This window comes from Apostichopus japonicus, chromosome 13 (genome assembly GCF_037975245.1).
Source record: "Apostichopus japonicus isolate 1M-3 chromosome 13, ASM3797524v1, whole genome shotgun sequence".
NCBI classification, from domain to species: domain Eukaryota; kingdom Metazoa; phylum Echinodermata; class Holothuroidea; order Aspidochirotida; family Stichopodidae; genus Apostichopus; species Apostichopus japonicus.
This window is the reverse complement of record NC_092573.1, coordinates 8,759,636-8,776,718: the sequence shown is the minus strand read 5'-3', so window position 1 is coordinate 8,776,718 and position 17,083 is coordinate 8,759,636. Positions and strand designations below refer to the sequence as shown.

General features: G+C 36.2%; 1 protein-coding gene across 2 annotated transcripts in view; it reads right to left on the bottom strand.

The window, feature by feature from the left end:
- The window catches only part of LOC139978638 (neuronal acetylcholine receptor subunit alpha-3-like), a 44,921-nt gene continuing 27,838 nt past the window's right edge, over positions 1–17,083 (bottom strand). For both annotated transcript variants that reach the window (XM_071989012.1, XM_071989011.1), the window contains exons 2-7: positions 14,757–14,902; positions 14,014–14,058; positions 12,297–12,406; positions 10,696–10,885; positions 7,108–7,468; positions 1–5,845 (exon numbers count right to left, since the gene is read on the bottom strand). In XM_071989012.1, coding sequence (XP_071845113.1) covers positions 5,412–5,845; positions 7,108–7,468; positions 10,696–10,885; positions 12,297–12,406; positions 14,014–14,058; positions 14,757–14,902 — 1,286 coding nt within the window. In that variant the 3' untranslated portion in view covers positions 1–5,411. The remainder of the gene's footprint in view (positions 5,846–7,107; positions 7,469–10,695; positions 10,886–12,296; positions 12,407–14,013; positions 14,059–14,756; positions 14,903–17,083) is intronic.

Sequence of the window (17,083 nt, the reverse complement as noted above, 5' to 3'; positions counted from 1 at the left end):
CAACTGTGTTGAGGGCTGTTAATGAACAATTGATAGGTTAAAGTGGTAAAACGCTGCCATCAACGATATGGTAATGATAATTACAATTTCTGTAGGTCCGATAGATTTTTTATTCGTTTAACGACACTTCTGCCACCTATTAATGGAGACTGATACATTCCCCTCAATTGTCCAGGCACTAGATGTAGATTTGTGCTCCTGGGCTGCATTTATCAGGGATTGATTGATATAAATTAGATCATCCTTGATGACTATTCCGGTGTTTTAATTTTTACGACTGTATAGGAATTATGATCTGATTTGATAAGAGTTACCCTTGATAGTGACCCCCTCGGTCGTCCAACAGATTTCGCCCCGACTCTGTGACACCGATCGATGTGTTCTGTTTGAAGGTTTACTTGAAGTTTCTCCTTGGCCAGGGTCATAATTTTGTAAGTGACGTTTTCTTCCAACGTCTCAGTTATGCCGAACACTCTGACACAATTTCGTCGGGAGTATTAATCTATTTCATTTACTTTATGCGTAGAGTGTCGTTCTCTGTTTGTCAAGCCGTGATGGTTTTTCTGAGTTGATCGTTCTCTACCTTAAGATTATCAGTTTTGTTTTCCAAATCAAAGATACGCCCTCTATTTTTTCCAGTTCTTTCTCTATTTGACTGAGTAGTTTCTATTTGACTAAGTCGTATAGAAGTAAATTGGAAATAACAATCGTCTTTTTAGAACTTGAAACAATCCCTGTCCATCAAAAATCTTAGATAAGAAGTACACACCTTTGGGAGAACTGGGGAAATTAAATAAAAACACAATTTTGAGATATAATAGTAAAACACTTTAAGATATCTGAGCTCCCGTAGCAGCTTCAAAATTAAAAGTCGCCTGGTGAGGATCCTCAAAGTGGTCACTGGTTTCTGCCCATCCCTGCCCTCCCCCTCCTTCCCCATTCCAAGATACAAACACACCTTTTTGATATATAAGTTAACCTTGCGAAAAAGCACATTCAAAATTGCTTAACGTTAACAATGTAAACATTTTTTAATGCTGATGTTATTATAATAAAGTAGGACAAAGTTAAGTATTTAGTATCAACTATGCCACAGGAAGCTATTATACATGAAGTGTAGCAACCGGCCCATGATAGAATGAGGCGGCAACACCTCATTGCAAAGTGAAAGTTATCACATAGTTATCATGTATACCGTTATCGAAAAATACATTTCTTTGCTGTGTTTTATGATAGCATTTGAAGAAAACCACGTCTAGTCTAAAAGCATATTATGTGCACAATTCTGGTACAATATTAGACTATTGCTCGATCATCAAAGCTGTCGTTATCGTTGCAATGAACTTTTAAATTTGTTTAGCTTATGATTGTAGTGTACTGAAGTTTGAGTTCCTCATCTTTATTCATTGTTTCTGGCTGCGTCCTGGTGGAAGTTATTCATATTCATGAGGTTGTGCATAATGAGGCCCAAGGCTTTGTAATTATTTGTCCCCATACTGCCTTTTCCCACTGTTACTAGTTCGTCACATAAAACTAGGCCAAAGTTTGTTCTTTCTTTCCTTAATTGTTGTATAAGTAAACCTTAAACGCTCTTTCCTTATCTGCTATAACTGCGCATACTTTAAATAAGGGTTTATACTATGAACTTGTTAAGTAAGTTGGGTTTTAAGTATGTAAGTCATACGCCCAGAGAGGATTATTTTGGTTGGGTGCTACTTTCTTCCCAAGCCAAGCTGCTCCTCAATGTCAGCTGTCAGAGGTTGCAAGTGTTTTAGCTCAACACCAAGAGATTTTAAGAAAAGTTATCACCATTTTACAGAGCAAATGTAGTATTATTGCTTTCTGGTCACTTCGCCCAACAACCATTTCGCCTAACTGCCATTTCGCCCAACTAGCATGGTCATTTCGCCCAACCAGCATGGTCATTTCGCCCAACCGTGTTGGTCATTTGAACCAACCATTTTTTAACTCATAGTCAGTCAGAATAATATCACTTTTTCTATTTCACTAGTTCAATATGATTCAATTTCGGTTATATTATTGGTAGGTAAATAAAGTGATGTCTGTTCGATGTCGATCGGAGTCTCAGCAGTTATTTCAGGTATAATGGGAGGATTACACTGCCTTAGGCAATGCGCGGTTGGGCGAAATGACCAACAAGGTTGGGCGAAATGGTAAGGTTGGTCGAAATGGCAGTTGGGCAACACTACTTTAGGCGTTTACGCATACAATGGAAGCTATATTATTTTACAAACACAGAGGAATCGGTCTTCATAAAAACCTATCAAACCTAACCCCTAAAACACTGATCCATCCTACTGACTAACAATTCCCGAACGTTTCCTTATTAAATTGAAAAAGTAAAATATATATATATAAAACCCGTCAACGGTATTATTGGAGTACTATATTTAATCGATGTAACCACTTTATCAATGTAACCACATATGTAATCACATATGTAATCAATAAAACCACTACTTCAACTTTCCTTAATACTCGGTTCGAATCCCGTAACGTTAACAATTCCCGAACGTTTACTATCAAACCTAACCCCTAACACACTGATCCATCCTCAAGTTTCCTGCCAATTATAAACGCCATCATAAACCAATCACTCATTGGATCAAAGGTGCCGTCTTGTTTTAAGCGTTCTATTGTTAAACCACTGCAAAAAGCCTGGAATGAATAAAGAAGTGTTTAAAAACTACCGACCTGTATCAAATTTAACTTTTATATCCAAACTTTTAGAAAAAAAAGTTGTTGCAGTACGCCTTCAAAGTCACATATCGCCAGTACCATTCAACTGATTCAGCTTTACTAAGAGTACATAACGATATTGCTGCAGCGCTTGATAAGAGGTCCCAAACAATGATGGTCATGTTTGACCTATCGGCAGCCTTCGATCTTATTTAATCGCCTCCAACATAATTTTGGTATTGCGTCAAACTCATTAAAATGGTTTAAGTCCTAATTTAAGGACAGAATGCAATGTTTACAAATTGATAATGTTATATTTGATGAGAAACAGCTAAGTTTTGGGTGCCACAGGGATCTGTACTTGGTCCTTTGATATATTGTATGTTTACCCGTCCAGTTGGAGAAATAATTCAGCGCCATAACATGAACCATCATTGTTATGCTGATGATTCGCAATTGTACTTGAATTCTGGTGCCCTTGAGTCCTGGAATGATGTATCTTTAAAACTCCAAGCATGTCTTTCAGACATAGTCAGGTGGATGCGGGTTAATTGTTTGAAACTTAATCAGGACAAAACCGAGTTCATTGTATTTTCACAAAAATGTTAGGGGTAATGCTAATCAAGACTTGTTTGTCAATTGACAATGCGACCTCACACCATATGTTCAGTTCCTAAAGTAAAGAATTTAGGTGTATATCTTGATCACAATCTTACCATTGGTGATCAAGTTGACTCTATCTGTAAGTCCTGTTACTGGCAGATCCGAATTATTGGCAAAATTAGAAGGTATATCTCAGATGATGCGTGTAAGACTTTAATCCATGCCCTTGTGACATCAAAACTGGATTACTGCAATGGCCTGCCTCACAAGCTGACCGATCGCCTTCAGCGAGTTCAGAATCGCGCTGCACGGCTTGTAAGTCCCACTCGTAGACATGAGCATATTACACCTGTATAACGTGACTTACATTGGTTGCCGATTCATTGCAGGGTCAATTATAAGATTCTGTTATATACATATAAGTCACTTAATCGTTTAGCCCCTATCTACCTCTCTGAATTAATACATAAATACAAGCCTACTCGATCTCTTCGCTCAGAATCCAAGTCCCTACTTACCAACCTGTCATTAAAACTTCTACATACGGAAACAGGTGTTTCGATTACTCATATGCGACATTATGGAACAGTTTATCGGAGGAAGCTTAGTGAGCCAAAAATATAAATGAATTTAAAAAACTAGTCAAAACATTTCTATTTAGATCTGCATTCCATTTACTGTGCTTTCTATACTATATATTGTCACATTATTACAACGCATTTTCCATTTTGCGTTTATAGCGCTTTTAAGATTTAATATTTTTCACATTTATATATTTTAAATTTTAAGAATATGTTTGTATAATTTTCGATTTCCCATTTTCTTTTTTTTTTTCTTTTTTTTCTTATACAGTTTATTGTCAGATTGTATATAACAAATTTTCTAACCATTTTTACCTTACTTTATCTATTCATATATTTGTTTATCATGTTTGTATGTATTTTACTGTAAAGCGCCTAAGAGCAATTTCTGATTGGATAAGGCGCAATAGAAATTTTCTATAATTTAATTCATTTATTTGTTTTATCGCCAATTGTGTAAAAAGGGAAAGGAAGTCTCCTAAATAATAATAATAAATAATAATTTCCGTCAATCTGGTAGGTATATTTGCCCAAAAAAAATCTTGTACGCTACGCGCGAACCTATGATCGCACTCCGCTTGGTTAGTATCAGAAAACAGATACGAGTCCCCACCATGATACAAAATAATCTGCGCCATGAGACCGACCGCATCCGTAATGAAATTTGGTATATATACAAAAGATCACGAAGCGCGCGAACAATTTTGGGAATGTAGTTGCTACGCGCCTGCAACCAAGCAAATGTCCCCGCGTCCCCCCCCCACCCCAATATTTGAAACAAATCGCCGCCCCTGGTTTAATTGTTCTTTTTTCAATCATCTCATGTTATATGTTGTAAAGGTAGCACTAAGATCATTTATACTGTTCTGCACTGTTCATTTACCAAACATGATAAGTGACAATTTAGCCGAGCAAATATTTTGGGTTTGCAGTGCGCATTCCAAATTATTTTTTACATGTATACATTGTATAAGGTTCATCATTTTTGTTGACATAGGTATCTATATGCAGAGTCTGGAAGTAAGATGGTAAAAAGCTCATGTAAATTGTTTCGTAATAGGTTTGGTGAGTTATAGCGGTGATGTATACTAATGTTATTACTTAAACGGTAACTAACTGAAAGTGTTGAGAGATTGTATTTTCTCTTTCATTTGCTACTAAACTGTAGAGGTGCGGTTTATCTTGATTTTATTATTTCACATGAATTCTTTTGTTGGGAATGTTTTCGTGGTAACCATGGTATTTGAAAGAATGATTGTTCCAATGTGTGCATATTGCAGTATGAGTGATTTAGTCTACTGTTGCAGGAGCACTGTTATAATTCCTTTTTTTTCCATTTTGTATAATGTTGTTTCCTCCTATCACTTTCAGAGGCTGTTTTATTTTTGTTTACGTTATTCGTTGGTTCGAATGCAGCAGTCCGAGTTGAATAGACAAGAAAACTCAAAGACATATCCTGGTCCTCTTTGCTTGCGTAGTGTCTGACTGCAGACGAGCCCATTCGCTTCGATTCCGCGCTCCCTCCCCCTATATCTTGATAAGCAAAAAAAACGCGATGTTGAAGATGGCAATCACAACGATATAAATTATTTTTAAACATAGAGTAAAAGAAGGTTTCCAAGGAAAATCCTCATTGCATTTGACACATTGTTTGCAGCCTGTGTCTGTTCCGCCTCCACCATTTCCTTCTTCACTAGGAACTTTAATGGTACTAGGTTTTGGACTTTCTGGATGTGAAACAGCTCTCGCCTCCGTTTCACCCTCCTTAACTGCTTCAGACGAACTCGGTTCCTGACCTGTTTGCTGAGTAAGACCTTCATTGCTTCCTTTATGTCTGCATTCTAATGCAATGCAGATTCCTGATCTACAATCTTTACCTGAAATTTTTTTTGAACGCCAGTAAATAATCGTCACTATTGTTAAGATCGCCTGGAAAATCATCAATATCACGACAAAAATTCCTGGAGAAAAAAAGAAACAGTGGAATTGTACAAAAACATTGAAATAAAAATTTTGGGTTGTTTAGATCGAAATCTTGTGTTCTCGAAATTGTTTAAAATCAAACCAACCAGCTCCCCGGTAAAATGATCGACTCTATGTTCCCCTCTTTGTGTCCAGGATACCGCTAAGCGCTGTTTACGATGAGGGATGATCAACGATTATTGCACACAAATAGGTAGAGCTTACTCTGTTAGTATATGGAAACTACAACTAGCAGCAGTTCCAAAGTAAGGGGAGGGGGATGTGGTGGCACGTATTGGGACAACTCTTTAAATTATGAATATTTAATACACGAAATTCAAAATTGTGACAAAGCTTTAATGTCATATAACCAGTTTCTTACAAATAGTTTCGAGACCGAGTAGCAGTGACTAGCTGAACAATGTTTCGGAAGCGGCAACTTGCTTCGTAATTACAAATGTACACTGTTAATGGCTGGGATTGCAGGCCAACAGAAACTGCAGCAATTTTTAGATAGCGATGTTAGAGCACAAAATTACATGTCACAAACTACATTTACACTTGATTTTTCTGGAATGCACCTCAGATCCCTATTGAGATTCCAGGGGCGAAGCCCCAGAAAGCTCAAAGGTTTCCATGTATTTCTTATTCACTCGCAGCGAGTTTAAACACAATATGTGTGGAATTAATTGCAAAGCCCTGGTGTAAAGCCCCCTGAAGATGATAGGCTTTAAAATATTTCTTGTTAACTAGTAACGACTTTAAAGCAAAAAAGAGCATGCCAGAAAGATAAATTAAAATTCTTTGGTATTTATTCCAAGCCGGGAAGCTGTAGTGCTTTCAAGATAGTTATCTTGTAGCTATTTCAACTTAAGCACAGAAATGCATTCCAGAGGTTCCAGTTAAATTGGAATGTATATCAAACCTGCATGGGGTGGGGGGGGGGGGAGTCAGGCACGATATGTGATATTAATGGAAGTTTTAAATCGTAGTATGGCCGTATTCAAAACTTGCGTTTTCATATTTAAACAAGTCAAACAGAAAGAAAATCGCTTTCGAGTCCAGTGGCATATCAATCATTGAACTGAGCGACACTGACTGTTCGGTGACATTCGAAAAACAACACTAAAAATTGACATCACGTGGACACAGTTCGAGAAAGAGAACACAATATTGGACATGGCCCTGTGGTATTGTCATTCTTTCTATAGCAATAAGCAACACCACCTTCGTGTGATAATCTGTTTACCATTGAACTCACCTACAAAACAGACACCAGTGTCAGGTAGCAGATTGTACAACATCGGTAAGAAAACCACCAAAGCCAACACACACGTGAGGCCAAAAGTTGCAACATCAGCATTTCCAAGAGGAAAACAAAACAAAAGTAAAGTAATTAACTCCACCACTATGCAAGGTAACACAAAACTAAGCATGGCGAGCCAAGGTTGATACCGTTCCAGTGTGACTTTGTACGTTATGTATGATTGGTACTCTACGCAGTAAAGACATCGGTAGCTTGGGTCATGATGGAAGTGCGTCATATGCCATTCACCAATACTTGCTTCATTTTGTTTGTAAGTGTCGTTTATGAATAAATCGTCGTTGTGGTAAAGTTGTTGCTGTGAATTAACAGTATATTCATGAAATACGTGAAATACATCAAATTTTCTGTTAAAATAGCATGAAATAACAAATAGAAAACGTTATCTTTGTTATACACATCTAGAACATACGTTTCACTTCTTATAGGCAGGTGCGGTTGTCACGGAAATTAAACTCAGATAGTGCCAAACCAAACTGTTCTCCGCCCTTTATTGTACATTAATTAAAAACGGTATGTATTAATAATTTAAACAGTACCACATGATGTATTTGACAATGGCCGAATGATACAAAGTTATTATGGTCTATATCTTATATCCAAATCTGATAAGCCCAGGCCTGTGATGATAGAGTTTATTGCAATGTCTGAGAACAGTGTACGTAAACCATTACACACAAACTGCCTCTGTGTAAAGAAACATTACCATCTTGGAATAAGAGTTTAGAAAATTGTACTACTTCTTAACAACTTTTGTGAATATTTAAGAGGAACCAAAGCTTATGTCGCATATATGTATGCTAATGTGGAATAACCAGACGAATTATGTTACTGGAAAACGGTCCCAATAATTCAATCCCTTAAGGAACTTTTCTTCTGTCGCAACCATAAATCGAGAAGTAATTAATCAACTTAGTTATCTACATTTTATACCATACGCTTTTTACATTCAGTATAACTTTTATATAATCTTTTTTTTTTTAAATTGACTATTGCCAAATGTCTTGTCGTACACCATGCATGAAGGAAAACAGCCAATAAGCTACATCTACTACACACAAGCAAACAATATATTTAGTACTTTAAGGAAGTGCTACATAGGGTACGAGAAAAAATTAAGATTACAAACAAAACTTGAAGGCCATCCGCGGAGTAGCAAATCTTATCGCAAAATCAGTTTAATGGATAACTGCTAATCGTCTGCATAGTTTTTTTTTTATTTCATGAACTCCGCATTGAGCAAAGCACCATGACTTTTGACCTTATTTTCCATGATTGAAATCTTATATTTTGACAATACTTAATTTGTGAAGGTTGTAAGGCTATTCAACATTTGTCCTTGAAATCATAGCAAAAATTCAACTGTAATTCTGAAAGAAAATTCTTAAAGGAATACACACGCGAGCACACCCCATAATTCGTATCATCATTAAGTGTATGCGAACGCTCTGTTAAAAATATTGTTGTGGAAAACAAGCGAGGCAGCTGCGCGCATTCACTGACTTCATCTTTCGGTGTTTAAAAAGTATAAAAGTCAGCAATCTAGAATATCACAGCAGTACAATTTCTTTGATTATATATTCAAAAACTTGCTATCGCCTTGTTTATTAATTCTCGACTTCTAAGTTTTACTTCAGTTAGCATGGTAACCACGTAGCATGATAGTACTTGAAATACTTATTGAATATTTTGTGAACGTTGGATGTCATTTTAATGCTTCACCTTAGAGTTATAGCAACGAACAAAATCCCTTTTTGAACTCTGACTGCTGACGTTTGTTACGATATGAACCACATATTTTGGAGTTGCACCAAAAACGTAGCCTTTTGACTTTTTTGACCCGTGACCTCTTATCGTTGACCTTTGACCGCGTTTACCATGGTAACTACATTTGGATAGAACTTGACATACTTATTACACATCTGAAGTTTGGAAGTCAATTCAATACCTAACTGGAGTGGTAGCAAAAGTCCACTTTTTGCCGGCCATCAGTCTCAATTCGTGGGAGATCGACTTATACCGATTTAAATCGACATATACCAATTTCCTTCGACTTATACTAGTTTCCAGCAGCCTAAATTGACTTCTACCGATTTAAATCGACACATACCAGTTTAATTCGACATATCATCGATTTAAATCGACATATACCAATTTAAATCGATGATAAGTAAAATAAATCGGTATATGTCAATTTAAATCGACATCTACTAGTTTAAATCGACGACATATCGAATTAAATCAGTATATATCAATTTAAATCGACATATACCAATTTAATTCGACTTTTACCAGTTTAAATTGACATATACCGATTTAAATCGACATATACCAATTTAAATCGACATATACCAATTTAAATCGATGATATAAAAAATAAATCGATGATATGTCAATTTAAATCGACATCTACCAGTTTAAATCGATGATATGTCAAATTAAATCGGTAGAAGTAAATTTCCGTGGACTCAAATTGACATTTACCGATTTAAATCGACATATCAATAAATCGATGATATGTCAATTTAAATCGACAGAAATTGACTTCTACCGAATCTGGTATATATATATATATATATATATATATATATATATATATATATATATATATATATATATATATATATATAGCCTATATATCATCGATTTATTTTTTATATCATCGATCCAAATTGGTATAAGTCGATCTCCCACGATTTGAGAATGATGGCCCGCCATAACGCTCCCCATTTCGCGTTTTAGCAAAAAGTTGCGTTTAGCGTGATAAGACCTGTGACCTTTTGTTCTAAATGTCTGAAAAACACTGCAGGTTGCTATCACGGGGCACCTCCATTCCAATATTGAAGAAAATGTCCCCAGCCGTTTACTAGGAGTTCTTAATACATATTTACACTCAAATATACATTTGACTTTCAAACCCGTGACCTTTGAACTCAGTTTCAATGGTAACCACATATGCTGATAGTATGTGACATTCCCATTATACCCATATCATCAATTCAATGTTTTCCCTTGGAGGTATAGCAGAAATTTACTTTTCACCTAATGCAACTTCTGATATTTGGCCTTTCGTTGCGAGGATCTGCGGGATGGAAGTTCCCTTCGTCGGGCCACATTCCCACCAGGTGTGAAAAGAGTCGACATAGCCCGCTTAGGAGGAGTTTTTGACACAGACATACACATACACGGAAAGCTTCTTACCTGTCTCCCAGATATGGACTTCTGGGCACCCTACAATGGGTGAGCTCCCAAATCGCTACTCAGGAAAATTAACTACAACCATGGCAACCGCTGCTATGGCAATAACAAACTGACTACAATAGACCATCTCCGCAATGAGATAATAATACGTCATGGCATGGAGTACATTAGCATAAATATGTTAAGCAAGATTGTGCACTTTTTATGTCCGTGGAAACAAAATAAGTACGGTGGTAAGGTTTCCAAATTATTCCTTTAATCAAGTAGTCTTGTATTATTCACTTAAACATTTTTTAATGTATTTTGCTACAACGTAACCATTACCTCTCTTTTCTGGTGCATCCAAGTTGTGAACGTTACGTCACAGTTCTGCTTATCGAATGGAAACTTCCTTATATCAATGAAGCAGAATGATCTAGTTGATGCCATGGTATACCAGTAAACTGTTCCGTCTGAAAGAACTTTCGCAACTTCGGTCTCTTTTTGGATAATGCGGTCAGTGTCAGTGGGAATCCTAGTATGCAACAAAATATATTACCAATTTAACATTCGAGACTTGAACTAAACCATGGAAAAACAGGTCACATATTCCATAGGCGTAGGAGGCGGGGGCTGCAGCCCCCCCCCCCCCAACCAAATATTTTTGTGAAAATTCGGGCAATGTGCTGAGAATTTTTCGGGCATCTACTGAAAGAAATGTCGACTGCAATGATGTAGCTAAACTTTAATCATGGGTGGGCAATTTTTTTGAGTGAATAGGCCAGATATAAGGATTTGACTGCTGTTGATTTCAAACCTTTGATTCCGAGGACTTTCAAGCAATAGGTTTGTGTACTTAATCTGTATTCACAAAGGCACTATGTCAATACAGTACTGTTGATAATTTATAGGCATAATAGGCCTACCTTACAGCATCATTAGTACCAATAAATTCTAAGCAGCTAGCTTGTTTTTTTGTGATGATGTAAAATAAATACTTTTTTATTCTTTTTCTTGAGACATCTCACGGGCCGCCAAAAAATCACTGGCCGGCCGCACGTGGCTCGTGGGCCGTAGGTTGCCCACCCCAGAGCTAAAGGAAATTAAAAAAAACCTCCTTGGTATTGGAAATAAAGTTTTAAGTTTCCCCGACTAATTCACAATTACTAATGCCATTACTAAATGTAAAACGACTTCCCAAAAAATGATAACCAATATGGAAGGGTAATAACACGGCAAATGATTGTATTTAATTGGCATGCGATGTAATAACCGATGGATGGCTATATTGATATGTACATTAAGATGTTGAAGACGCGCGGAGCGCTTGAAAAATGTTGGTTATATTTTTCAGGCAAGTCGTTACTGCCGCCACCCCCCCCCCCCTTCCAAATCAAATTGGGCTCCTACGCCTATGCATATTAGCCATAGAATATCATTCCGTACAGAACTTGGCAAACATTCCATTTTGCCTTTGAAAGCATCACTTTTGGAGCATCGCGCCCATAAAGGGATGAGAAAATCATTGTATAAGAATTAATGTACCCAGGCAGGCCAGTATTAAATCTCTTCAAGACTGCACTTTAAGGACACTTATAATAGTTTCTCAAAAAACCTATGAAAACGTGACTGGACAGTTTGGAATAGTATTGACTATTATATATTAAAAAAACAGATCTAGTTTCACCACAATGAGGTGGAAGTCTTAACAAAAATTCTGAAGTAAACCATAGGCTAAAGGCGCAGTATCAGAATTTACATCGTTCCTCCCCCCCCCCCCTTCCCCGTTAACGGATGGATAAAACTGTAAATATGCGGGGAGTCCACATGATACACGAATGATCAGCTGTGTGCTACCCTAGTCGGCTAGTGGTGCGCTATGTTTGGATAAGTCTCTTCATTCACATAATTAAATGATTTTTTTGTAGAGTTTTTTTCTTGGGTACCTTTCATACAAGATCAGTTCCGGTTGCCATATTTTATTTACTGGTAGATCTAAGCTACGATGACCTCCGTAATCATCAGGATTCCACGCAAGGCGATAGTCATTCCAAATCTGAGGGGAAAACACATAATTGCTAAGGCTGAAATGTTTGTTTGCCGATATTAAAGGTACTAAGTGATTCGATTCAACACCCAGATAAAAACAAAGGATATATATATATAGATATATATATATATATATATATATATATATATATCTATATATATATATATATATATATATATATAGTGATGTGCCCACGCTGGGCGGCGCTGGGCGGCACTGGCCGACCCCGCCCAGCACTAAAAATTACCGCCCAGCACTGTCTTAAAAATCGTGAATCCCGCCCAGCACTATTTTCATCTAAAATCCCGACATTCCTAACAATATATTCAACATAAATTGGGCCTAGTCTATGTCAAAATAATACAGACTATTAATGCATCAGTTACGCGTGCGAGAAACATTACTTACGGCTCTCAATTGGTCCCTTTTAAAATCTCTTTGAAACAAACTAATAACTTTTACCAGGTACGTAATATGTTTCACTAGTAAAAAATTAAAAATGTACAATGTAAGCTAAACCAGTACATGTATTTATATATATATATATATATATATATATATATGTATGTATGTATGTATATAGGGATGTATATATTTATATCAATATATAGGGATGTATATATATTTATGTTGATACAAGTTGAGACTAGTGGAACACTATTAGTTGTAACTCGGAGTTTCACGCGTTTAGCGATCGTCATATATTCCGCTCTGTCCACTGGACATAGAGCACTCTGCGCCAAGATAGACGCCAAATTTACCAACTCTCCACCTCTCTCCACCTCTCTCTCCACCTCTCTCTCTCCACCTCTCTCTCTCTCTCTCTCTCTCTATATATATATATATATATATATATATATATGTATGTATACAGGGATGTATCAATATATATCAATATATATAAGTAAATAATAAATTAATAAATAAATAAATAGATAGATGTAAATAAAAGTGGTGATATTGTATTGTCAGATACAAAAGCTAAGGGTGGCACTCTGTTCAATCATAACACTTGGGTAACAGGCACTCATTGACAGTAATAAAAGTCTAGTTTTATACGCATTCACACACCAGTAGAATCACTGTGGTCGAGTTTTAAGGACTTCAAAAAACAATATCTGTGTTAGTGCATTATTAGAAACAGCCTACCATCTCGGGTATCCTTTCCCTCCTATTTCCTCTTATTGTCTCCCAATCAATCATTATCTGATAAAGCATCCCACCGACCCAGGCCACTCCGTCCTTGCCCATCCTTGCCTATCCTCGCCCACTACTCTGCCATTCCTCCTGTGTGTTTCTCTTCAAAAGAGTTTAGCCCTCAAAAAGGGGGGGGGGGACGTGAGAAACCATTATGTTAATATCGGCCATTCTCCTTCAAGACTCCCACTCCTATAAGGGTTGAATAGGAATGTTCCTTGTTACTCCAACTATCACTATGGGGTTGTAAAAAGTGTGTTTTTCTTGTTTTAGTTTTCTTGCTAGCTTAATACTATTTTGTATGATTCTCAATGTAGCAACAAAAGATTCAAACTGTGCAATTGCATTTTACAATCAAGAGTTTAATTATTACGATACAAAAACAACTCGAAAAACTGAAGAAATATATTGCATACCAAAGCCATCCTGCCTCTTAACTGCAATTCCTGATTATCTTGAACCTGGAAGACACAAATTAATGCATATTTAAAACACGTTAGTGATGCATCAGCATCACCAAATACAATATGACTGGTTTACTATATACCATGCTTCATACAGCGACTTATGGCCACGTGGAGAGAGTATTGGGGCCTAAGCTCTAACTTATTCATATATCATACAGCCCACAAAGTTGTCGAAAAAATGATTTCATCTAGGAAGTAGGTTCAACCTGCCACCCTAGAAAAGCATTGCCTCCCCCTCGAAAAAAGGAAATCCCTAGTTTATATAGAAAAAAAAACGGAACATAAACTCTTGACCAAATTTATTTGGACTAAGCCTTGCCAAGATAACCTACCAAACTCGAATACAAATATTTTCTTGGCTACAAATATTACAGTAATATTTAACTGTGAGAAATCAATACAGCTCTCAGACGGGACTTGCATGTCCGAAAACACATGCATGGGCCACTTAAAAGTTGCATTGAGATCTAACGAGGTGTACAAACCGACAACCAGTTAGGAGAGTTGCAATGAATTACCTCCAAAAATCTTCTCACAAAAATGTTGGTGATTCGCATGCCTTTTACCAATATTTTAAAACTATTTGTCTTCCGCTTAATGATGAAAACATTCATATATATAACAATGAAAAGAACCAACCAGAAACTTTTAAGTTAAGAACAAAGGAAAGAATGTACTTCAAATTTATTTACCAAATAATGTATCACCGGTGCGAAACGGAACTGAACATAAACCGGTAGAGATGAATTTTCTACAGGTCTCGCATAATGATTGTACGTGCTACTGTCCAGAAGCTTTCTATACAACGCAGTACGGGCGTTCATGTTGGCACAATCCCCTAGAATGTGAAGGAAGTAAATAAAATATCAAATAAAGAAGTTAGCACTCAGACAGGTGAGCTAGGGATTTACTTTAGTTTATGTCTTTCCTTCCAGTTATCAGCTTGAATCCTACCCAGGAAAAAATTTACCTCAAATTTACCGCGGTAACATACCACACTTTTACCACGGTAAAACCGGGGTAACGGTAAATCTGTTCTCCATTACCGTGGCGTTTTGGTTTACCGCAGTAAATTATCACAAATTTACCATGGTTTTACCTCGCTTTTACCCTAAATTTACCACAGTTTTACCGTTCTTTTACCCCATCTTTACCGTATATTTACCACGCTTTTTCCTTTGTTTAACTTAGTTTTACCTTAGTTTACAATGATTTTACACTAATTGTAGGACAGTTTTACCTCACATTGAGCATGATTTTGTCCTAATTTCAATCAGCATGTACACCATAAATTCTTTGATTTTCACCCATCAGTGTACTGTATCATAATTTGGCTATATGCCTTTCATTTCATTTCATTTATTTGTTTCCACATTCAAAATATATAACACAATAATAGAAGAAAATGCATTTGGCAAGTGGAGGAGGTCTGAGAAAGCCGAGGCTCTTACGAGGCAGACCCCCCGTACAAAGACAATAAGAAAAGAAAAAAAATGAACAATGCATGCAATAAAACAAAAGTTGCACACACAAATAAACCATGTAACTGTACTTACATTACATAAGATAACAATACACAATTGAAAGAATTATCATATATATGTAATGACAAAAAAGAAAAAAGGGAAATGGAAAAAACAAAAAAAATATGTATTACCTTAGCCAACTTAAACTTTTCAGTATTTGTATAATAGTAAATTCTTCAGATTTTTAGAAAAGATTGCAAGTGATGGGACATTTTTAACCGCGTTATCAAGATAATTCCATAACTGGGTACCTGAGAAACTGAAAGATTTTTTTTGAATGTTAGAGCGGATACTATACAATGTAAATTACTCGAGTGTCTTGTAAAATGGTCATGTATGTCTGAGTTTAAGCTAAAGTGTCTGCATAGCAGGGAGGGCAGAAGGTTATTGTTAACTTTATACATGAAAATACCTAGTTGAAATCTATGAATGTCAGACAAGGTGAGAATTTTTAATTCTTTAAAGAGGTGCGAAGTGTGAGCTCTATAGTCTGACAGTGTGATTATACGAATAGCTTTTTTCTGAAGAATAAACAAGCGATTAAGGTAAGTGGGATGAGTATTACCCCATACAATATTACAGTAAGATAGGTGCGAGTAGATAAGAGAATGGTAACGCGTAATGAGAACATTCGTTTGTACAAAATGACTTATTTTATAAAGGACTCCTATAATTTTTGCCGTTTCGTTGGATAATGAATTAATATGAAGTTTCCAGTTAAGTTGAGGGTCAAGATTAAGTCCAAGGAATTTGACAGAATGAGTCTGTGCAAGAAAGGTGTCATCAATGCATATTTTAAGATTTTTAAACTTGTTGTGAAGTTGATAAAATAACGTGAAGTTTGTCTTTTTAACATTAAGGGACAATTTGTTTGATTTAAACCAGTCAGAAACGTACGTGAGTTAATGATTGATTAGGGAGATAGAGGAATGTGGTTTACTTGTCTTGTATAGAATACTGGTGTCATCGGCAAAGAGAGAAAAAGATAATTTCTTAGAACATAATGGAAGATCGTTTATATATAAAATAAAGAACAAGGGTCCAAGTATAGAGCCCTGGGGCACACCACAAGAAATATCTCTAAGTAAAGATGAGCAATCATTAAAAATAACAAGTTGTTTACGGTTGGATAAATAATCAAGAAACAAATCATGGGCAACACCTCGTATACCATAGTGAAAAAGCTTACTTAAGAGTATGTTATGATCGACAGTATCAAAAATGCTTTGGATAAATGTAAGAAAATGCCTAGGGTATATTCATTGTTATCAAACCCTTTTGAAATAAAATTGGAGATATCTAACGCTGCCATATATGTTGAATACTTTTGACGAAATCCGAACTGACGATCGCTAATTATATTATGCTTATTGAGAAAATTAATAGTTCTATTGTAAATAATCCTTTCAAAAATTTTAGATACGGATGACAGAACTGAAATGGGACGGTAATTGTTTAAAGCTGATGGATCATCTGATTTGAAAATAGGAGTC